The sequence below is a fragment of the Sycon ciliatum genome, chromosome 3 (genome assembly GCF_964019385.1).
Source record: "Sycon ciliatum chromosome 3, ocSycCili1.1, whole genome shotgun sequence".
Taxonomy (NCBI): Eukaryota; Metazoa; Porifera; class Calcarea; order Leucosolenida; family Sycettidae; genus Sycon; species Sycon ciliatum.
In genome coordinates, this window is record NC_088645.1 from 35,073,220 (window position 1) to 35,098,034 (window position 24,815).

The following is a 24,815-nucleotide window of genomic DNA, read 5'->3' on the forward strand; positions in this document are numbered from 1 at the left end:
GTTCCCCGGTAGATGTCGCATCTGTTGCCAGTGTCGCAGCTGGTGTCGCATTTGTTGCTTGTATCGTAGCCTATGTCGCAGCCGTTGCCTGCACCAGAGTCGTTGTCTAAGTCGTTATTGTAGACGTAAGCCTATACCGTTCTACTAATAGCTACTATGGGCAGAACGAGATTAATTTTTCTAGAATTGGTCCTTCAAGCCCGGAGAAATACTGCACTCTTACTTGCAGTAGCTATTCCAAATGACATTTTGGCTCTTCAGTGAGTTCATCTTAGACACTCCGTGCCTTTGCACTGAGATACTGTTCCGTTCACGATAATCAAAGTATATCTTGAGAATGTCCTCAAAGTAAAGTAAGAAGAGGAAGCAGCGCCTACACCGCGACGGCTCGGGTAGATATTTTCACCAGCCGTACACGACGCAGAAAATGCTGGTGTCAGGATAAATAATATCTAGATGCGGAAAGAGAAAGGAGTTATCACCCACATTGTGCATGCAACGAACAGTCAGCCTCCGTCCGGGAGGCAGTTCTGCACTTGCATCCATGTGGTAGATCTACAATTGACCATAATGACATGCATTATGTGTGACTGGCTGTCCAGACTCAGTAGAGTGTATAGTACGGGGGCCAGGTGTCCAAAATGTTTACTTTCGATGCAGGTGAGAGCGCACAACTTTTTGAGAGCTTCAACGTGTAGAGGGGACCACAAGGAACTCAACGATATCTTTTTCGACCCTCGAAACGTGATGGAAGGTGCTGAAATTAGCCGTTGAAGTTTTGAGCATGGTAACCATGGCAACTGCATAGCAACACCATAGCAACTACTGTTTTATTCTTGTGTTTAGCCTACAGTAATGTTCTAAAACGATTGAATGACTCAAATCAAGTTAACACGATCTGGAATGAAGACCATTGGGATATATACAGACTGCAGGAATGCCAGAAAGGAATGTAAAAAAGCTCTTACGTGTACATTGTCCATGGATGTGTATGTAATGTAGATATGCGTAATTGAAACTCAATCTCATGCTATAGTGGTAGTTAGTTGCCCAGATCACTGGCCCTGTTCTGGCAGCTATCTGCAGCGCTGCATCCACAAACATCAGTAAGACTGTGCTTTGCAGGAGCAGCGGCCTCCGCCACAGCCTGTTTTGCAGCCGCATTTAACAAACTCCATCTGTCCATCAGGGCGTTGGGAGCAGGCTCCAGGGACAACCAGTCAACCTGGAGCTTGCCGTCCACTAGTTTCCAGCCTTGGTGAGCAGTGAATGAAGATGTGATATGCAAGGTCAGAGAAGGTTGCATGTAGTGATTTCTGGCTCATGGCTTGCAACATAGCCATAGCATCAACAATGAGAGCACTTGACTCAGATGGAGTATTTCCGGGTGGACTTACACCATCAGAAACCGTCATGAGCAACTGGAGCAGTGCAGACTGGTTAGTCTTCACTAGTGTCCCACCTGAGGTACAGAGAGATAACGGTGCTGATCCCAATGGGTACGAGAGAATTTGACGAACATCCATATGGCGACTCTGGGCAATAACAGCCGTCTTGCTGAAAAGAGCGCAGTCGGCACAAGCAATACAGATAGTAGTCAGATGCTGCTTTGCTCTGGCTGGTTGGCGTTCGGGACTTTCTGTTTGAGAATATTTCGAGCTTCAATTTAGGAATGGGATCCAGGAACTTCTTTTCCTGTGCCGCACGTCTTTCTTGTGGACTACTGCAAGGAAGCTAGCCAACACTTGCGCCTCTCCACCTGTACTGTCCGATAAATCGATGTCATTTTTGTCTTCCAAAACTCGAGTGTAGTGGCGGAAACTGTCACGATGGTAATGTACCTCTCGAGCAATCGGGCATGAAAGGGACCCAATAGCAATTCGAATTGCGTTGTTTTCTCTTACCTCGGCTGCATCGAGCACTTTCTGGGCTGCGTTGAGAGATTGGCACTGAGATGTCTTTTGGTACTTGTGCTTCTTTCCAAGCAACAACTTTCGACAGAAAATGCAATCTTTCCGTCCTGGCTCGACGATGGGATCAGAGACGCTTTGCCGAGTTGCCCTCGGCGTATGTTTGCCCTCCGACATCCCGACACCTCCATGATGGTGCCAGATTACCGTCGTGAAACTCACATTGTTGGTGCTAGAGGTGCAGCCCCTTCGTGGTGCCGAAATCGCTATGTGCGTGTCAACAATATTGTCGCCCGGGCCCTTCGTGGTGCCGAAACCATCTGCGAATACCAGGACTGAAGTTTTGTGCGGCGGGCTTGCACTGGGGTTGGGTAGGGAAGTCTCATCTGTCTTGACAAGTCATTATTTTACGACTTCCAGGGCATACCGCACGTAATGGCCGAGTGGAGGACAAAATCACCTCGTTCAGGACCTTCCATTCACTTTTCGAAGCGGTTTTTTTTAGAGTTCATGTCTGTATTGCCCCCGCTATGACTCTGTGGTGTCAAATTGTTGTGCGCTAAAAGTCGGAACGAAACTTTTTTTGAATCACTTTTTTCAGCTCTGGCCCCCGTACTAGTAGACTTTCCAGAACAAAGGACTGTTTCATCCTCATCATTTTCAGAGAAGGGATGGGAGAGCAAGTGGGCCTCACGGCACAAACAAAATTTCATCTCATGAGCCTTTTTACGAAAACCTACTGCAATGATGGGGCGCTTGCACCTCTGTTGCTTTTTAAACGGCGTATCAATTTCTCCCGCAAAGTCGAATGCACCCCCTTGTAGACCCCTTCAGCTGTCGTCAAATTCATGCTTTGGTCATGTGTCGGGGCCTATGGCTATCAGGATTTTCATGTGGGTTGATATTTCACATCCTACCAGACAAAGTTTTGTATGCAAATGGAATTGGTTGGAGTCAACCCATTCAATGCAAGCATGCCCAACAAAGGGTGCACACCTGGTCGTTGCGTGTGCAATTCATTTAGCTTCCCATCCTTTCTTTGCCCAAACTCGACTGTAGTGTTCCTTCTTTTTAAATTCATGTTCATGTCTGTGTTCTCATTTTCACTTTGTATGTTCCACTGTGAAGGTATCCTGATGGGCTGCTTGCTTCTCTTCAGTCCCCTGTTGCTGATTGGCTGCAATGGTAAGATATATTATGGTGGATGAATTTGAGTATGCCAATGTCATTTATTTCATGTGTGTTGGATATCAATGTTGTTTCCTTCCCTGGCGTTGAGTGAAGGCAAATCGTCAAATACCAAATGCAGCATTGTGCTAGTATTGATAGGTCATTGTCACTAGTGATTTGGGTATTGAGTTAGCATTGTGATAGTATTGTCTGGTCACTAGTCGTTTGAGTATTGAGTTAGCGTTGTGACACTGCACTCTCCTGTATACCCATGCAGGTCAACCTGTCGGTTTAAATGCAGATGGTACAGGACAGCACGCACCATTCATAGTGACATTTGGTGATGGACAACCTACAGCCGATGTTACCAGTTACTTACCTTTGTGCGTGGTGGGCAGTGGATCAGGGCCATGGATTCGACTAGAGAAGACTGATGGTAGTATAGTGTTGGCTGAAACAGGTGCCTTCTCAGGAGGTACTCTATTATTTGTGAACAGCACAGCACATCCTATCCTGGACACGTCATACACTGGCCTGTACCATTGCAGAACAGTGGATCACAACTCTAGCCATACATATCAACTCAACATTGTAGGTAAGGTTAAAACCATTTCCTATTTTCTGTGCAATAATCTCCTACTGACTGTGTACTGTACAGTATGGCTACTGGAGTAGAATGGAGAATGAAATTGAGCAAGGATTTATTAGCTTTGTGTCTCACTCGCAGTACTATGTGTGTGTACACCTGACTATTGCACATGCGTGATACAAAATCAGACATTTTCTGACTGCTCCTGAACTACGACTCGTACAGCCTAGTTTTGCAGCACTTGTACTTGACCTATATCAACATCTCGGCATTAATTATACGTGATTTCCGCTCATGGTTTATACACACTCTGTGTTGCGTGCTGTCTGTACGTCTGGCAGTGCACCTCGTTTGCTTCCCCTACACCTTCCATACATGGACTCGTGTCCGGATGCAATGATATAGGAAGCTTGTTTTTTTGCAATTTTTACTTTCACGTACTGCAGCACAAATTCGGCTTATACAGACGCTGACAGATGGCTTCCAAAACTTTTAACTGTAGTCCATGACCATGACGACCACGGCACAATACAGTGAAAGAAGAGTCGGAATACGAATTGCAACACTCAGGACTAGCCAACAGATGACTATACACTGAAGACTTGCTACCACGAAACCTACGCACAACACTAACATTCTCACCGGCACTCTCACGATCACCACAATCGTCGCTCTCCGACTCATTGCTCCCTTCACCGTCCGTCCCATCATCCGCTTCCTCTGCGCTCTCTCTCTCTCTCTCTCTCTGTTATCCCGCCTGACTTGGTCCATTGAACGGGACTCGGCCGTCACCCTGCTGTCACGTCCCTCCTTGCGCCCTTGTCCGTTGAGTGCGTATATTCTGTTGTAGTTGGCTGTTGATCGTCTTGGTCTTTCAATTGTGGGCTTGGATGGTGGATTAGTTGTGGTTGCTGTAGATTGCATTGTTGGTGATGGTGTACATGGTGTGCGAGCTGCTGATACGCAAGGTAGGTCTTTTTGAGTTGGCAATTGTAGTGTTACTGCCACTGTCAATGTTGCTCGCGGTCTGTCACTGGCAAGCTCCACCGCCGCAAGAGCCGACGGAGGAGCCATTATTGTGTCCCTTTTTCTGCTCAGCTAAACAAGTCCGGTCAGCGTTCCCCACATCCCAGCGACTAATTTCGCGTGATGCCAGTAGTACGATACCGTGCATGTCGAGTGGTAGTTCAAATCTGAACACTTCGTGGACATCAACACCAGCGCTGGACATGCCGGTTATCCGGACGACGAACCTTCCGAAGATCGTGCATTCCGTTTTCACCTTCCAGCTGAATGATCAAACGATTGTGAGGGAACTGAACGATCTTGATACATCACGTGTTACTCTCAATGTAACGTGTACGACGTGGTACACGGAAGGTGACTGCACTGGAATAGGGTCAACCCCTCCGCGTCCACAGCGTGTGACCGAAAGATGTATTCATGCTTCTCGGCCAATATCCTCAACTGTCTCGGTCACTGTCGAAGAAGGTTTGTTTGTACATGTATTTAGAGTCACTTTGCGTATGTCTAAAATAATCTTGAATGGCGCTCCACGCAGCTTCATTGTAAAAAATATGATGGTTACCAACTACAGTGGCCCTGACTCGACTGCTGCATTTAAGACGAAAGGAGGGATATAATGATGGTCTTGCTGATGAAAACCTAAATGTACTGACCTAAAGAATTCTTCTGTGTGAAATGTAGCTGCTCAGTGTTACAACAGGGTGGTGGGAACTGAAATCCAACAACCATGAATAGAGTAGAGTCACGGTTCACTGCACAGTCCACTGTTCACATTGCTGGGATTGTACAGTCCGGGACTGGTATTTCCACAAGGCTGGATTTCATTTGCCAGCACTGTATCTGTATTGTACTGGTACATGCTGCATCATTGATGTGCTGATTGTACATTTTTAAAATGCCTTGTACCAATACTGGGGTAAGTCACTGTGTCACTTCTCAGTGTGCATTGTGTTATAACCGTGAAGTATACACTACAATTATTTACCTAGGGTTCCCTGAAAGAAGGCCATGCCTGTTGGGACTCCCCTAGGCAAATAATACACTCTACTACTACTGCTGCTGCTGCTGCTGCTGCTGCTGCTGCTGCTGCTGCTGCTGCTGCTGCTGCTGCTGCTGCTGCTACTACTACTACTACTACTACTCCACTAAGTGCAGTCATTACGTTTTAGTCACGCCACAGATTAATTGCCGACCCTCTGATCATTTGGGAGACTAAAATCCATCTTCCTTTCTATTATGACGTATGGTATGAATTCTGGCGCTGAGTTTTTCATTCCTTTGACCAACTGGCTTGAATTTTTGCTTCCTTTGTCTCCAGAACAGTGTCCTGATCTAGTGTCTGCCCACTTCAACTACAAGCCAATAGCAGGTTTCAGCAGGGCGATTGGTGCGCAGATATCTATACTCTGCCAAGCGGGATATCTTCCGAGCAACGGTCTGCCTATCACCAACTCTACGTGCCAGATTGGCGGAGTGTGGTACCCAAGTCCACCAGGATGTGAAAGTAAGTGTGTACATTAATTATGCGAGCTTTAGGAGTTTAGAGAAGTGAGTTGTTTTGGAACTTCATCTGGGTATGCTCAGTTGCCGTACAAGAACAGTTCGAAAGCGGCTTCAAATGGACGTGAAGTTGTGCACAGGTCATTGGTGTCCCAAAGTGTTAACTGTTAATGGAGGTCACATTCTACTTGCAGTGCTTGTCTAGATATAGTGATCACTCAATCTCTATATAAGGAGCGAGTGTGCGGGTAAGTACCTAGCTGCATGTAACACAACTTAACATTGGTCTGTTGTGACGTGGTTCCGGCTTCGTTGCTTTAGCCTAGTTCACATTTGACGCAACGATGACAGTACGGGACGTAAGGGCTGGGGTGAGCTGAAAAATCCTGTACGATTCGAACAACACGACGTGCAGCAGTCGTTGCCTTGTTCAACGTCGAACGGCGCGAGTCATGAGGCATGATCCCTGACAGGGTGACTTTCAGACCTAATTTCTTGTTTTTTGGGACCTCTTTGAAAATATTTCTCCTTGAATGAAGCAGAATCAAGTTCACAATACCAATTTTTTATGAAACCAAAAGTAACCCTGAAAGTTGTGGCAGTCAAATAATAGACCCGGGAAATGATAGAACAGTTCCTCTGTCACGCTCCTGAACTGTCTCTAAATCCAATGAAGTAACCTGAGATCTTATCTTGAAAAATTTCAACTCCAGTCGTGCTAGCCATTCTGTGAGTTATCGTGGGAAGCGTAATGTTCACAATGCTAAATATCTCCTCTTGTACGAATCCGAAGTTGTCGGCGCACGACGACGTCTGCTGTTCACACTCGAATTGCAGCCGTTTTGTATGCTTGCGTTCCCGTCTACTGTATGGAAAGTTTAATCGATTCAACTTTTCCCATAGCTTCCCGATGGTACGGTTGTGTTCCCGTTCCGGGTATTCACGTTGCATGTCGTCAGACCGTCCAGTCGCTTCCCGTGTCGATCATTGCGTCGCGTCCCGTCTCGCCCCGTCGAATGTGAACTAGGAGTTAGAGCCAGGCGGTGAACACTAATGCCGCTGGCAATGCTTGAGTGCACACTCATGTATGTGACTGTCTATGTGTACTTAAGATGTCTATAATACATGTGCTAGTGTGTTGGTATCTGTGTGCGTGTTATGTGCTGTGTTCTATTTAGAAGTCTCTCCTACAAATCCTGATACTGACGGTACGTTCCACTTCTGTTTCTCTTTGCCTTGCACTTTCAGTGAGTGCATCAAGCACTTCAATGGGTTCCGAAAACACTGTAGGACCACTGCGTTGCATCTACCGGTGCAGAAATGACCATAAGATCAGTGACAACACCTTTCTGCAGAATGTACTAGAAAGGATTTGTTCTAGTCGGGCAAAGATGCAGGTGTCTTTCATGGTAGGCTGGATGTGCAGTCTGTATACGAATAGCAGTGCAAAGATGTATGTGTCTTTCAGGGTAGTCTCGGTGTGTACTCTATATACGACCAGTATGTCTGTACCACACAACTCAGCATGTCAGAAGTACAGTCAACTTTGCGTATAACCACACTCAGCCGGGCATCAGAAAAGTGTCCTTGTTCGCGAAGTGTCTTTATACCCGAAGTTTCATTACATGTCTACAGGTAGAATGGACTTTGTTCTGGGCGTGGAAATTCTGTCGTTGTTCGCGAATTGTCGTTATATCCGCAGTCGTTATTAGCCAAGTTGACTGTAACTTGATGCTCGACCTCTGCTACTGAATTCCTCGTTTTTGTTTGCCATTTTGTTGCCCTAAAAACATGCGGTTCCTACACAACTACATCAACCGTCACAGCAACGCCTCAATCAGGAACATCAGCGGTCCAGATTGCACAAGAGACAGCGATGTCAAGCGTGACGGTGCGCTCTGCCTCACCCGTATATTCGTCAACGACTGATGATTCTGCAGAGGAAGGCGTGCAGTCTGCAACAGTCGTTGGCGTTGGGATTGCATTCGGTGTCGTGGTATTTGCCCTGTCAATGGTCTTCATCTTTGCACTGAGGAGGCATTGCAGGTAGGAACTTCTTATTGATTCCTAGTTTATATCAGGGTGGCATGTGTACTCTTTTCCCTTGATCTGTTCGGTAAAGTACTGCGAGAGTGCTCCGTCTCGCAAGAGCATCGCACCTTGATTTCACAGACAGGGAAAATGATAATCGTAGGGCGGAGTGCAACAAAGTGTCCACAGTGTAAGAACCTTAGTGAAGTTAGGGCACCCTTTTTGAAGCAGGTTTTTGTGTGAAGGTCGTGTCCGCTCGGAGAAATTTCCACACACTTAACGTACAAAAGGTATTCCAGGTAAACGCAGTTGCATTGGTTTCCCAATGCCGTAGTTTGGCTTAGTGGCATATCTGTTCCTAGAACATGCAGTGATGACATCTGAAGAACAGTGCTGGCTATTCTCCACAGGCCCAGCTAAATCTAGAGCACAGAAAGCAGACCCACGTGGGCTTGAAATGCGCGGCGAGTAGAAGGTACTTAGAACAATTGATAGAGCAGAACGGTTGTATTATGACAAAGGTCAGAATTACAATTCATTATTAAGTGCAAGAACATCGAACTTATTGATGATGTCATCAATTCTACTTGTACAGGGAACCTTTGGAACCTCTGGAAGCCAATGTGGCAAGCAGCAGTCCGCCAGCAGCCACTAGTCCGCCAGCAGCCAGCAGTTTGCCAGCAGACAACTGTGCAGTGGATGACACTACGCCAACTCCGGAACGAACGATCGAATACTGCCAGGTGGAGTTGTTGCCCAGAGGTGATGCTTCCCGTGCTTCAGCCACACCGACAAGGAGCAGAGTTGATTACTCCATGGTACTAGGTGTGCATGAGGGGAGCACATGGATTTGAGATCCCAACAGCATTGATGTGTAAGTACACTTCCTACAAACCCGCACTACTTGTACATGCAAAGGACAATAGGAAAAGTATGGTTCAGAATAAAAATCTCAGTACTCGTAGTCTTCAGGGTGCCGAGTCGAAATGCCTTGGACCGGGGAAGCGGAGACATTCCCTTCCTCCTTTATTCCTAATCAAACTCACCACTTCCACCGAAACTGGGTGACTGTGCCCTAATACTGTACTGGGCATGGAAATCCAGTCGACTGCCCGGGGTCGGCGCCCTCAGTGCATTCAGAACGCAGTGCAGTGCACAGAGTCATGTTGATCCGATGCGACCAGCTCGCTGCAGCGCACAATGCATGTTCCGCTATCCACGGCGGGCTGCATAGTCAGCTCCCTGGGGCCGCTAGACGTGCGACCAGATTTCCATGTCCACGACAGTAGATGGGGATTTGTTCGCAAAATGCCACTAAATGCGGCATTTAATTTTTCAGGCGTGCACCAGTCACCTGGTCACCGTCTCTGCAGGCTAACACGTGAAGATTGTTAGGGCGCTTTCCTGTCAATCGAGTTGAACCTTGGTGCGAAACGTGTAGCCTGCAGGCATGGTTACCAGGTGACTCGTGTACACATGAGCACGTGACCGCTTACTCAACCGTGTTCGATTGAGAATACTGGCCGAACGCTGCATGCCAGCCTTCTCGGACCAAACCCAGTTGACTCAGCGTCCAAGAGACTGCAACATAAGGGCAAACCGCGGTCACCCATGTATTTAGAAAAAGAAAATGCCTCTTTTAGTGACATTTTCCATAAAAATCCCCATGTAGTAGGGCGCAATCACCCGGTTTCTGTGAAAGTGGGCGTTCGATCAGGTGATTTGTGTACACATCTCTAGCTTTACACGGATTTGACTTGCTTGTTTGACAGAGACAAGGCAATGTTGTGAGAAGATGTCAAGTGACAGGTTCAGTGCATGTTGTCATCTTCGGCCGTGTTCTCCGTCAGCACCACTCCTACTATCTCATTCTGTCTGTCTTTCCGTGTTTCTGTCTCTCTTCCTATCCATTTTCCCGTGCTCCAGGGCCTCGGGCAAGCATGTCATAAACTAGGCCACGGTTCTTCTCGCTGACCTGCTCACCTGTACAAGACTTCTTCATCGTAACTGGAAGGTTTACTGGTATCGCCATGCTGTCCTGTGTCTGTGCATCATGACTATCAGCCTACGCACGCGCACACAAACACACACACACACACGAACACACACGCGCCTGCCTGCACCCACCCACACACCCTCGAACACACACGCACGCGCACACATAAACATGCAGGAACACACATGTGCGCGCACGTACATACACCCGCATGCGGCCACAAACACCCACCCACGCGCGTGTTGCGTGCAATTCTCCCCACTGTTAATGTTGCTGTGCATAATTGAGCGCCGCAGCTTCCGAAGTACCTGTGCAAATTCTTCGGCAGGTGATGCTCAATCCGCACGTAGTTCGACACACACCTGTATGCCGCTCTCCTACTTTTTGGTACCAAATGCAAAATCCTAAAAAAATTGCCCTTTGCTCGTGTTAATACTCATAAAAAGGACACACTTCAGGCTCATTACAAACATCTTGAAAGTTTTTGTCTTCACAAGTATACTTTCAAGCCTTCTCATCAGGTGAAATACAGGCAAGAGAAAAGGAACAGGAACAGTGGATTAAATACAGTAAGAAGGTGGTAAAACAGCGCAAAAAGAAAGAAAGAAAGAAAGAAGATAGCTAAAGTAAACAGCGAAAATTGCAATAATGACACAAAGGTGCAAATGCGAGAAAACTCAATAAGCGCGACATGTAGTGCGACAACAAGAGACAACCACTGGACATACATGTAACTAACGAGGTTTTGACGACCTACCTAACAGCCTAAGTGTGAATTTGATTTGTTTCTGTTTGCAAAGGTTGGGTTTCCTTGTGTGGATGTATACAGCTTCCAAAACATTCAGCAATCTAGCACTGCGTACACGTGACACAATCGAAAAACAATCATCCGAATACACAGCACGACAATCAGGATGCTCAAACAAATGACTAGCAATGGACGACTCATACTTATCAGAACTAACATCAGAACAATCAGCATGTGCGGTGGACACATCCGATTTCACATGGCTAGTCGAGTGGACCCTAGCCGTTGCCTCTGTCTGTGCTTTACAACGACAGTGCGGTGCGACAACACGCACCGCTACACCTTATTCCACAACACGCACGATCCACTCGACCACGGAGGGGACGTCCAGCAAAGAATCATCCTGGTACAAGATGGTCCAACGCAGCGGCATCAACACCAAGGAACGTCACCTCACAATTAACTAGACCACCAGAAAAGCAACCGGACAAGACACCTACGTGCGTGGCAGTGACAGGAACCACATCAACCAGAAGAATAACAAGATCGGCAACGGCGGCGATGGCAGCGACTAAAGCACAGACAGAGGCAACGGCTAGGGTCCACTCGACTAGCCATGTGAAATCGGATGTGTCCACCGCACATGCTGATTGTTCTGATGTTAGTTCTGATAAGTATGAGTCGTCCATTGCTAGTCATTTGTTTGAGCATCCTGATTGTCGTGCTGTGTATTCGGATGATTGTTTTTCGATTGTGTCACGTGTACGCAGTGCTAGATTGCTGAATGTTTTGGAAGCTGTATACATCCACACAAGGAAACCCAACCTTTGCAAACAGAAACAAATCAAATTCACACTTAGGCTGTTAGGTAGGTCGTCAAAACCTCGTTAGTTACATGTATGTCCAGTGGTTGTCTCTTGTTGTCGCACTACATGTCGCGCTTATTGAGTTTTCTCGCATTTGCACCTTTGTGTCATTATTGCAATTTTCGCTGTTTACTTTAGCTATCTTCTTTCTTTCTTTCTTTCTTTTTGCGCTGTTTTACCACCTTCTTACTGTATTTAATCCACTGTTCCTGTTCCTTTTCTCTTGCCTGTATTTCACCTGATGAGAAGGCTTGAAAGTATACTTGTGAAGACAAAAACTTTCAAGATGTTTGTAATGAGCCTGAAGTGTGTCCTTTTTATGAGTATTATCGCATTTTTGTCTCAGAGGAAACTGTTTACCTCTTTGCTCGTGTATTAAATATTGGTCATGTCCCCATTACACAATTCATCATGATCAGTCTTAGTTGTCACCCGTCCACTTGCATGTATACCTGGTCACCGACTGCTAGCCAACACCCTTCCTCAGCGAAAGAAAAATACAGGACAAATTAGTGTTGCCGTATTCTCTCCCTCCGCATTTGATCCCGTGTCCTTGTTCTTGTTTTTAGCTTTCTTTTTCTCCTTAGGCTTTTCAACTTCTCCGTACATGCACTTACATCATCTTGCGCAAACAACTGTAGAGTTACCTAGTTTAGCAGGCTGTATGCTTTCTTTTTTTCTTTAAAAAATAAATGGCCGTATTGTATGCTTCCATGCCATGTTTTGTGACCGATTCTGAGCAGTCCCTAGTTTCGGTTTCCTTGCAGCTCGAGAAGTACATGTACTCCCTTTTGCTCTTTTCTTAGTGATGAACTCTGAATGCATCTGCTGCGCCTTTCATAGTACGAGGCAAGTTGCTGTTTGTTCTATTCGCTGCATTGCCAATTTGCCATTTTCTTAACCGCTTTAGCGCTAGCAAAGGTGCCGGTGCATTGTTTTTCAATTTTATCATCAGATTTTCAAAATTATTTTGTGCATTGCAGGGTTTCGACCCAACCTTATGTAACTACTTCTTGAGCCGAGGAATAGATACTCAACGGGAGTAGATAGCATGCTATATATTTAGGGGGAGTTCTAGGCTCTGTACTAGCTCTGCCCATATCTGAGCTGAGCACTGTCATGAGCAACCATAACTCTCTCCCAGTGCAGGGGGAGAGCACAGGTGATAGGTAACAAACTGCAATTGTTGATGATGTAGGTGCGGCTATCCACAGTCTATTCACAGTTGAATCAAAGTGTATACATTCGCACGCTATACTTGGTGAAAATCTAGCCTTTTTGTTCTTCAGTGCTCCGCTCTTCGGGGAATTCCTATTGCTCGCCACCATAAAAGAAATAGAGCGCATGCCATACTGCATAGAAACTAATGAGTGAACTAAGGCTCTTTGTGCCTTGCCCCGAGTGCATGTCTTGTGACCAGGTGCAGTCGCCCGGAGCTGGTACAGAGACTTAAGAAGAGGACTAGCAAGATGTTGGGCCAAGCAGCTGCGCACAAAAAAGAACATAGAGCTTGAGGCTTATCATGGTGAAGTTCAGTAGGTGTGGTTCGATCGAATCCAAAAACTCTCTCTTCACCCCCGACAATACAGTGGCAAAATTTCGAAATTTCGAATGCCTATAGACGCATAAACTGCATTTTACACACGCTCGTCATGGGGTAGATGGAGCTGCACCAGGTCCAATGGTCCATTGCTCCATGCAATGCATGCATTCAGACTTCTCTGTAATGTTGAATACCAGGCGTTGAGTCATGCGTTCCGCCGGGATGCTTCACCACACAAGACACCTAATCAGTGTGGCAATATGACTGGCTGCATGTTCACACAATACTCACGACTAACAAAGAGTAGAGACTGAGCACGTTCAGGCTGGGTGTTTCCTAAACACTCTCGTTCACGATTACGAACCGGGGACGGATGTTGCGCGCAACGGACGGTCCGGGCTCCAGTGGCGAGGTTGCAATGTGAGTTTTTAGTAGAGTCATGACAGTGATCAGTATTTCTTTTTTATTAGCAAGTACAGCCCTACGAATAATCAGGGAAGGAGGACAACTGACATGACACTGGACAACAAGACAAAGGGAAGTAGGGGCGATATGCCGATGTGGTTGGTGAGGCTCATCCGACCGGAGGTCTCGGAATTATTTCCGACAGCGGCTCCGACCTTTTCTCATGCGGCTGATTCCAGGCTTGCAGTCTATCAGTGCAAGTCACCAAGTCACTAGTGTAGCCAAATCGAGTAGAGTCGATAAAGGCGTAAAATAGGGCAGCAAGGTGCTTGCAAGACCCGTGGGGACCTTTGCCAGCGGGACACGAACACTCGGCATGGGTGACACGCTCCACGGTATCGCAGTCAGTGCCACTGCCGCCCTTGGTCTGCACAGGCAGACAGAGCTGATACGCCCCTTCAACGTGCGTTTTTCGGGCTGACAGCGAGCCTTGTAGTGCACACTATTGCTGGATCACGCAACCTCTATTTTCTGTACGTACCCTCTCTCATCAAGTCTTGATGACTTTCTGTCCGAGGCAGAAATGGCTTTGAAATTGCTGGCTGACTTGCCATCTTCAGCAACAGTATCCAGGTAGTACCGCAGCATAGTTTGCACAGTGACCTCTGAGCACAGGAGGCGACCCGCTACAAGTGGTTTTCCATACCAGAGTTGGGGCTTGCTGGTCGTCCACTCCACCAGATGACACATGCACGACACTGCTCGTAGCTTGGTGAGGCGAAGCTGCAACTGCGCCGGATTCAGCCGTCACTGCAGGTTCGGGTCTACACACAAACAACATAATCATGACAGAGTTGGATTTAGTTCCAGCGTTCAGAAAGACAACTCGAAGTTTATTGGCATTGCACTTTCTGATAGCCGAAACCACATAGATTTCACAACTAGTTTCTAGACCAGACCAGTGCATTTCTCGGATGCTAGAAGGAAGCAGTCACTTAAAGGGGCAGCCTACCCATAAACTTCATATGGCATTCAATGGACCGTAACTTTGGTGTTTCTCAATGGATTTGAGTGAAATTTTGACCCCACAGTCCTGCCACTATGCTGGCCCTCTGGACAATATTATTATTATTTGAGGGATTCCCCAAAGGCCGAAGCCTAAATCAAGGGGGTCTCCGAGAAAAAACATGATTTACAAGTTCTTGCGCCTAGCTGACAGGCTTTCCAGGCCGTAAAAATTCAGAAATTCCGGCATAGTGCCACGGTGTGCGAGCCACCCAGGAGGCGAACAAATGCATTGTACAATTTGTTCACATTTTCTTGCCCATTCTGTCCATGCGCGCGATCCAAACCTAAAGAATGTCCACAAGCACCCATGGATGACGGGATAGGGCCCTTCAACGTGGCCCTGGAATCTGTCACAACGGCAAGAGTGGGCGTTCTCTCACACACTCCCACAGACCCAAGTCAATTTTTGAATTTTTTTAGGTTTAGCACGTGCTACGAGGTCGTACCTTTGATACAACATCCAGTGCTGGGACGTCCACAGCAAGCCGTTTCCACAGCGCTTCAAGCCGAATCCAGGATACCCTCAAAAATCGGCAAAAACTACCACTCACGTTCCACTACTGCCTAGTACTGAATCCTACCTGACTTATTGACGCGACTCAAACTTGCAAAAGTCACTAAATCAACGTGAACTACAATAATCAAGCCACATATCTGCAACGTCACGAGGGTGCTGGCAAAAGTCCTGCTGCAAGGTGGCGGGCGAAGCCCGCCGCCGTGCAGCCCAATACGTGGCTAAAAAACGTGATTTTTGGACTTGGAGCAAAATTCTGCACACTTTCGCGTCTTTCCATGATACAAGTTGCGCACGGTCTGCTCACATTCAAATACAGTGCTGCCAACAAATGACAGCGTGCAACAAAAAAATCTTTCCGAGCACGGGCACATTTTCGGCCATAACTCTTGAACGGCTGGTGAGATCAAGCCAAATTTTGATTTTGCGGCTGTTCATGCTCTTTCAACTGATGTAGCACTCGATATGAATTTACAAATTCGATTTTTCAGGGATTTTACGACCAGGCTGCCACCATTAACCGAAATTGCCTGAATATTTTTTAGTTTTTCGAAGAAGTACTGCTGAGTGTTCAAAAAAGTGGCGAAGCGAAAGTCCAATTTTTGTAAACGAACTACAGTAAAACGTGGTGTAAGCGACCTCTGGTTTTAGCGACCACCTGCTGTTGACGACCGTTTCTCCATGCACCCACAGTTACTGTGGGATCTGGTTCTAAACACCACCTGGCTTTAACGACTCCTTTTGCTCGCACCTTGGGGTGGTCGCTTAACCAGGTTTCACTGTATTATTGTGGACCAAATAGCCAACACGCATCCCCCTTTCCACTGTCAAATTTGAAATCGAAATGGTACAATTTGCATGCACATCCATATACATACACACCTGCATTGATGGGTGTACTTTTTTTTTTTTTTTTTTTAATGTTTCTTTGAATTCGGATAGCTCAACAGTACAGAAGTACAACTACAAAGAGTACCGAATAGAAGGCCCCGAGAACGGGAAACCAAAAAAACTAAAACAGCAACATCAAAAGTTACTGATTATGCACATTGCTTGAAAGCAAATCACAACAATGATTAAGAGTTAAGCTGTCTTTTAGCCAAATAGCCAATTTGACGCGGAAATCTGCGATAGTAGTGCAGGACTTCAGGTCGTCTGGTAAATAATTCCAAACAAGAGCCGATTTACTTGAAAAGGACAGAAAGCCAGACATAGATCTATAGCGATTGATACTCATGTTATGAGTTGTAGAGCCGCGAGTAGTTCGGGTAGACGTACAGATGGGAAAGAGGGACTGCAAGCAAACAGCCGGCTTAATACAGTAACAGTGGAAAATGAATACAAGGAACAAAAATACTGATCGATATTGGAAAGAGGAAACATTGAGGTGGTGAAGAAGTGGCGTGATATTAGCTTGGGGTGATGCGCCACAAGCAACTCGTACAGCGCGCCGGTGGAGTGAGGCTAGCTTGTTTCTATTTTTAGCGGATATAAACGAAAGGTATACAGGGAGAGCATATTCTAGATCAGGCTGAATACCACCGACAACGAAAGTACGGCGGGCAAACAGGTTCATCTGGCGGAAAGATCGACGCAGTACACCGATCTTCCGTGAGGCTTTCCGGACGACTTTGTTAATGTGTTGGTCAAAGGACAGCTTATTGTCAACAACGACTCCTAAGCATCTGGTGCTTTCCACTTCCCCTAGCGTAACATTTGACAAGGTGATTTGCAGTTGTTGCCTTTGTTGTTGTTGCTGACTCCCTGTGGCACGTTTGGGATGGATTTGCATGACAACGGTTTTGTCGGTATTTATCTGCATACCAATGGAGTCAAGGTGGTTGTTTAGTATCTCCAGTGCCGATGACAACTTGGCTTCGGAACGCGCCTTCGACGGATCACTAGAGTAGACTGTCTTGTCATCTGCGAACATCAGTAATTTTGAACCCGCTGTCTCCGCAAGCCGGGGAAGGTCCCTCAGGTAGACATTAAAGAGGGTAGGGCCTAAAATACTTCCCTGAGGAACTCCTCGAAACACTGCAAGACTTGAAGACTGGCTGACTTGCGTGACGACACGCTGAGATCTCCCGGCGAGGTACGACGCAAACCAACGCAGGGAGCTTGCATGAACACCCATGTCATGGAGCGCAATGAGTAACTGTTGATGCTGGACGCGATCAAACGCCTTGCTGAGGTCGACAAAGGCTACACTGGTAGTCTCTCCGCGGTCCTGTGTACTTATGCAATTCCCTGTGATCAGTTATACCCATTTCTACACGGCTGGGATTCACATAATGAAGGAGACAGAATCACTGTCAATTTGACGTCACCCCACCCACTGTAGTGAAGTAATGAAATTATACTTCTACCTCGGACAATGTTTTCCCTATCTTTTCCATTGTTTTCTCTATAATCTTATAAAATCAACGAAGATATTCGAAGAGAGGCGGCGAAAATAAGAGTAGGCTCAACGGGAGTGTGAGGACGGTTCTTTGATGGGTGCCTCATTCAGATAATCTGCAGGTAACACGCCAGTCTCCAAAACCAACGTTTCCGACAGTGCTGTGTGTGCACCTTGTCAGAGCAAGCCTGAAACACACTCACCTGAACAATGTAATGCCAGTGTGAAGCAGGAAGCCAGGACAATGTCGCAACCATCCATTGAAACATCGATTACCTCCTCGAGACACATCCAGTCTGAGGGGAACGCTCGTTGTCATCTTCCGTGAAAAGGACGCGGAAGGGTCCGAGTACAGTCTTCCGGAAAGGCTGTTGTTGCTAGTGTTGGAGGATCTATTATCACACAACGGGTAGATAATGAAGATCTCCTCAAGAAAATGGCCAAAAGAGGGAAGATGTTTGGCGGGAGTACAAGATTGCTCGGCATGATCGTAAAGCCGCTGCTGCCCTGGATGCCTCACTCACATCATGCTCAGGTAGTAAGCCAGTCTCCAGACCCAACGTTCCCGACAGCGCTGTGAGTGCACAGAGCAAGCCTGACACGCACTCATCTACAGAAAGTATTGCCAGTGTAGAGCAGCGAGATGGTTAATGTCGCAGCCATCTAGTGAAACATCCTCGACACAAATCCAGTCAAGTGAAACATCTATTACGTCCTCGAGACAAATTCAGTCTGAGGGGAACGCTCGTTGTCATCTTCCGTCAAAAGGACGCGGAAGGGTCCCAGTACAGTCGTCCAGCAAGGCTGTTGTTGATAATGTTTGAGCATCAACTGGGAAGAAATCCAGTGTGTGTGGAGGACTGGCCAGGGATAGCCCGGAACAAATAGGGTCTATAACAATGACCTCCGTAAAATCTGAAGTTGAGATGGCTGCCAAGCCTGAAACTTTTATATTTCCCAAGCCTGAACCAGTGATTGTAGCAGGTAGAGATGTGAACTGTTCGCCATCATTTTTCCCTAGTAGGCTAGACAAATTGAACCGTAGAAGCTTGTTGCATAGAGCGTCGTTTCCAGCCAGTGGGTCATCTGCCTCCCAGACGAGAAAGAGGTCCTAATCCATTTGCTTTGCAGGCTTTCAGAGTGCACTAGTCGGTCTTCTGAAGGAGGTACTCGCTAAGAACAAGACTTTGCATCGAGATGAGTCAAAACTCTTGTCAGGTAAGGCGACCGTGGTGCCTAAGTGTGTAGCCTAGCTAAGCCAGACAGTCCACTCACCATGATCAACGTGGTAATCAGAGGCCAGATAAAAAGCCAGGGACACTGTTGAGATTCATAACTGACTGAAGAAGTCAGGAAAAGAAACGACGATAAAGAACACACCACATGCCATATTTGCAGCCGATAATGAATAATCGAGAATTACGAGTCTCTTTGGCTTCTTATCTGGCCTCTGACTACCACGTTGTTCTACAACTAAATGGCTAACAGCGCTAGCATACCTTGGATGCGCACTCCAACAGCCTTTCAACTAACTGATACTTGCAAGATTCTAAGTCATGGAAATAACATAAGGAGTGTTGGAGTGGGCATCCAAGATTAGATGTCACGCACAGCTCATGAACTGTTACTTTTCGTAATGGGTTGACGCAGCGGAGCCAAGAAAAGGAGTTGCAAAATATTAGAATTTTAGTACTCTTGGGGATGAAAAACATTTTCATAAATCTGGTCTGTTTCGGTCGCATTTGGACAGATCTTTGAAGCAACTTTCGTTACTCGAACCCGGACGATTGAAATCTTATGAATCTTAGTTGTGAGCAACCTCTCTAATGAAATGAACTTTACTTACGTGATGCCCAGGTTGGTCATTGTCGCTTCTGCGCGTTGGTCTCTCCAATACTTTCATTTCGAAATACGTGTTGATAACAAATCGACTGCGGAAGCTCTTGTTGCAAGGTGTCACTAAGACTGAGTTAGTTGTAGCATAAACTACAATAATCACTGGGAGATGAAACAGCGGAACTACGGAGACTTCGAAAGCTAAATGGTTCGCATTCGTAGCGTGGCTGGTGAAGAGTGTCTGTACTGTCACTGTATGCACGGGCTGTAGATCTACTCTACACACGCTGTAGATGTAAAGGAAAACTAGTCTCGTACACGAGTACACGCACGGATAGTACAGAAGTAATACTGGAATAACTCAACACGAAACAAGACTGTCTTCTTCTTGACTGCTACGTTTGTGAAAATGATCTGCCGAACGGCAGAAGCCTAGTTTCCAATCTCGACTTTTTCTGACACGTTTGACTTCTGGACCCTGAGTTCGTGCAATCCACGCACGATTCGGCGATGCTTAGAATCTTCACGGACTTTGAAGCGATTAAGGCAAAAGTCAAGATCACCACATCGGCGGGTCGCCCTAGGATCCCCATCACCACACACACTTCGCATTACATGCAGGATGCAGTCATGATGGATCTGTTTTCTGAGAGGGTGAAGTGCAGCGCGAGCTGACATAGACTGCATAACTATGATAAAGCACTCAAGCTCACCTAGATCTACAATACTCAATAGATGTACGTGACTCGTCAAGCTGTTAACTATTTTAATGGTGTGACGTCAATGGGCCCTTGGCAACGTAGAGCACAATGGACAAACAATAATGGCGAGGCCCTGTGGGATACTTTGATCTTGCTCCTTTCTATGGCTTGCACGTACATGTACGCTCAGATTCTAGTCGTCGCGGGTCGTGCGGGCGTGCTTTACCCACGCCTAAAACCTGGTATAAAGGTGAGCGCAGGAACTAGCATTCTCGCAGTTACGTTACACAAGTCAGAAGTGAAGAAGAAATCGGTTCCGTTTGGTGTTGATTCAATACTAGCTGTTTACAGTTCTGACCTGTAGTTTCATGAGACTAGTTTTGTTGTAGATCTACAGCGTGTATAGAGCTGATCTACGTGCACTTTGCTATTTGAAAAATTTGTTTAGCAGGCCCTCTGTCAGCACCAGGTATTGTGAAATGGACGTATCCAAGAGAACACCGCGGAATAGTGACAGTGACCCTCCCCGCCTTCAGGTGAGTACATTTTCATTCCTTCAAACAAGGTTCTCAGCGACTGCTTTTATTGAGTATTCAAACGTCATCTGACTCTCATGAGTTTGAGGCTTTGTTTTTTTTCTTCTTCATATCTTGCACTCTGCTGCCGTGTATTTTATGTTCCAAAATGGCTCGTGGGAAGATGTTGTCACCAATAAGATATTTAGCAGTTGCGTGTCAGTTATCTGGTGCCCTCGAGATCGAATGCTTTTGAATAAATGAATAATCTTGGTTACTGACACTATGTAGATAATGACCATCTTGTGCTTACACTTGAAAGGGAATGTGCACCATATGTAGTTTGGTGCAGTATTACTCCTTTGCTAGTTTTAGAGTTAGATGGTCAATGTGCTCATCTCCATGTACATGGCATTGTACTGAATCTGCGAACAGAACTGTTGCGTAATTTGTGGGCTCATCAGCGCAGCACAGAGAAAATGAGACCGAACGTGATAGCAATGAAATCATAAATTTTCCAAGGCCAGACATTGTATAAAGACTGACTTGTAAGAGCGAGTCGTATAACGGCAACGTTCACGATGCCCCATTTTCACATTTACACTGGAAGTAGGCCTGCAAATTTTACAGTGCAAATGAACTATCAGTGTACTGTTGGAGAACAAACTGGCAGGATGACTGAACAGCGACACAGGCGACTTGCAACTGTAGATCCGTATCTCCGACGCTAGCAACTGGTATAACTGCACTGAGGGTGAGTAAACACAAGCGGATGTAGTTGATTCTGATGATCTCCTTGCGTTTGTTTGTTTTTCATGGTTCAATCATAGGAGCGTGGCGTTCAAGGTCTAAGAAATTTATTGTCGAAGAACGCGTTAGCCCAGTCACACGTACCGCTGAATCCAAATGCAGCGTCATTTGTTCCTCGCGTACTGAGAGCACCGGACCTACCTACGGTAAGCTACCACACCATTGATCATATCAACCCATGTAGTCTTAGCCATAAAATACACCACATCCATCGCCTCTTGTATGCTCATAAAATTCACATCTTATCTATTTAAAACGAAACTCATATTGCTAGCAGCATACCTAACTCCAGCGTGCATATTCCGTGCTATAATCTGTACCGCAGAGACCTAGATTAACAGGTTGGTGGAGTTTACCTTTACGTCCATTCTGACATTCACTCAGTGTCAGTATCAGTTGCTGACGCAGGAGTGGAGTGCTTGTTTGTCCGTGTACGTATTAGCGACAAAGGCCACGGAATTTGTTGTGTGCAGTGTGTACCGTTCACCCAGTACTGCTGTTCATTTTTGGGACCTGTACAGCCAGCATCTTGAGGTCGTAACAAGCAGCGACTGTAGACTTATTGTGCTTGGAGATTTCAACACTGATGTGCCACACCCTACACCCACTAGTAACCATCATTGTAAGCACCTGCTCAACTTGTGTGCACGTCCAAGTCTAGAAATGACTATAGCGTAGATGCCAGCACGTATTCCACTCTCTACGTCGAAATTTGGTTTGGTTATGTGACCAATGATGCCCTGTCTACAATATGCGTATGCAGTAGTAGTATGTATAGCAGACCAAAGACACACACACACAATACACACACACATACACACACACACACAGAGTAACACACATCCACACACAAAAACACAAAACAGATACACACACTGACACACTCACACATACACACACAGTCACACACACACACACACACACACACACACACACACACACACACACACACACACACACACACACACACACACACACACAACCATACACTCACACGCACACACACACTCACACACATACACGCACGCGCATACACACTCAAACCCACAAACACACACAGACACACACTCCTGTTTGCTTTGGTTTTTATTATTCCATTTCGCTGCCTCAACAATACAAAGTACACTAAAGTCTTGTTCACTGTACTTTCGCAACAATACACATGCAAAATGGCGTTATATGCAAATGCAGGATATGTACATGACTGTATAAATTATAATCTATAAGTACTTCTGAATAGTTCTGCACAGTTTTGATTGATGTCATGAGGGTAAGAGAATCACTGTCAATATGACGTCATCGCAACCAATGTGGTAAAGTGATGCACTGAATTTCGACTGGGTCACTGAATTGCCTGTCTTTGCCCTTTGTTTTCTCTTGAATGTCGTAGAAACAAGCGTCAGATGGTGATGTTGGAGCATCAACTGGGTCACAGCCATCAAGTCTAACTTCTACCATATCCTTGAGACAACTCCAGTCTGCGGGGAATGCTCGTTGTCGTCTCCCGCCAAAAGGACCCGGAAGAGGCCGAGCACAGCCTCCAAACATGGCTGGTGCTGGGAATGGTGGAGCATCAACAGGGCCGCCTACTACCGCATATGGACGAATGACGCTGACTCCCACCGACCAACCTGGATCTAAGCAGAAGATGAGGGATAGTGATAGTGATTCGTTGCAGAGTGCCTCATTTCCATCGAGTGAGTCGCCGTCCCTTCAGGCCAGAAAGAAGCCTGAATCCAATCGGTTTGCAGGGCTTCGGAGTGCGCTACTCGGCCTTGTAACTGAAATACACGCCAAGAACGAAACCTTGAAAGAGAGGCAACTCCAGTCTGCGGGGAATGCTCGTTGTCGTCTCCCGCCAAAAGGACACGGAAGAGGCCGAGCACAGCCTCCAAACATGGCTGGTGCTGGAAATGGTGGAGCATCAACAGGGCCGCCTACTACCGCATATGTACGAATGACGTTGACTCCCACCGACCAACCTGGATCTAAGCAGAAGATGAGGGATAGTGATAGTGATTCGTTGCAGAGTGCGTTGTTCCCATCGAGTGAGTCGCCGTCCCTTCAGGCCAGAAAGAAGCCTGAATCCAATCGCTTTGCAGGGCTTCAAGGTGCGTTACTCGGCATTGTCAATGAGGTACACGCGAAGAACGAAACCCTGAAAAAGGGCCAGTCCGCACTGTTTTCTGGACATGTGCAAGTGATGAGTAAGCCGAACAGGACTCCCACCGAACAACCAGGGCACAACCAAAGCTGAAGTACAGATGTGTCCGGCCAGCCTGAATCAGTATAATACGCAAAGCAGTGATGTTATAATCTCTCGCCGGCCGAGCGGAGCGAGTGAGGCGAGAAATGATTTCTCGCGCACCAAAATTGTTTTTCTTGCGAATATGGAATCTAATGTGTTCTCTTTTTGTTGCTGTTCTTTTTGTCTGACTCCTTCAGTCAGTGTTTTGTGCCTCACCAGTGTCTACACCCTCCCACCCTTCATGTCTGCCCATCTTCTTCCATTTCTTTATTGGCTGTAGATATGTTGTGCCTGTTTTCACGCTGCCATGTTGCCACTTGGGGTTATACACCCGGTTTTTTCCCTCATTCGTGCGTCTGTCGGCGCGAGGTTTTTTTCCCGGCTGGCTCGGTCCAGAGAAATTAATCTGACGGTCCCAAGTGGTGCTTGTCCTGGCTCTTTTATGTAAGCTGAATGTACTCATTCTTTCCTCCTGGGGTCTGTCCCCCTGTTGCTGCTCCTAGTTTTCTTCTGCATCACGGTTCACGTCTGGCTGCGGCCTACTACCATCACTCTGTGTGCTCCTGTCCATGTTGTCTGGGTCCATGTCGTTATGTCGGTGTATGTGGAGCGAGAAGAGATGAAAACTAGAAAAACTGGCACTGAAGGTACTGAGGACCAAGCAGACTGCATATAGGAAGTGTCTTCCACGCCTGAAGCAATGTCATTAAAATTTTACAAGCAACCATACTGGTGCACTTTAGCCAGCAGACCACGCCATCAGGGGCATGCCAGTTTCCAGATTTGTCTAAACGGCAAAATTGGTTACCACTAATGTGCAAATGGAATCAAATTCAAGACTATTTTTCGAGGTCTGTTTACTGTCACCTGTGACTATTGATGCATGTCTATTCCTAGCTATGTGTTGATTACCAAGCTGTTTCTGGGTTAGCGCTCTG

General features: G+C 46.5%; 2 protein-coding genes and 1 long non-coding RNA gene across 6 annotated transcripts in view; all 3 read left to right on the plus strand.

Annotated features, from left to right (window-relative positions):
- LOC135812050 (uncharacterized) overlaps positions 1-10,662 on the plus strand; it is a 17,186-nt gene extending 6,524 nt beyond the window's left edge. For 2 of the 4 annotated variants that reach the window (XM_065325371.1, XM_065325370.1), the window contains exons 3-10: positions 3,039-3,095; positions 3,358-3,675; positions 4,768-5,160; positions 6,014-6,199; positions 7,374-7,403; positions 8,022-8,241; positions 8,822-9,100; positions 10,153-10,658. In XM_065325371.1, coding sequence (XP_065181443.1) covers positions 3,039-3,095; positions 3,358-3,675; positions 4,768-5,160; positions 6,014-6,199; positions 7,374-7,403; positions 8,022-8,241; positions 8,822-9,080 — 1,463 coding nt within the window. In that variant the 3' untranslated portion in view covers positions 9,081-9,100; positions 10,153-10,658. Of the gene's footprint in view, positions 1-3,038; positions 3,096-3,357; positions 3,676-4,767; positions 5,161-6,013; positions 6,200-7,373; positions 7,404-8,021; positions 8,242-8,821; positions 9,101-10,152 lie in introns of all 4 variants that reach the window. The other 2 variants (XM_065325372.1, XM_065325373.1) reach the window with 2 other exon arrangements.
- LOC135812051 (uncharacterized) overlaps positions 1-24,815 on the plus strand; it is a 137,030-nt gene that overhangs the window by 79,512 nt on the left and 32,703 nt on the right. The window lies entirely within an intron of this gene.
- Positions 20,792-23,228, plus strand: LOC135812719 (uncharacterized). Its single transcript, XR_010552933.1, has 3 exons — positions 20,792-20,840; positions 21,650-21,775; positions 23,020-23,228. It is a non-coding gene; the product is annotated as an uncharacterized LOC135812719 (long non-coding RNA).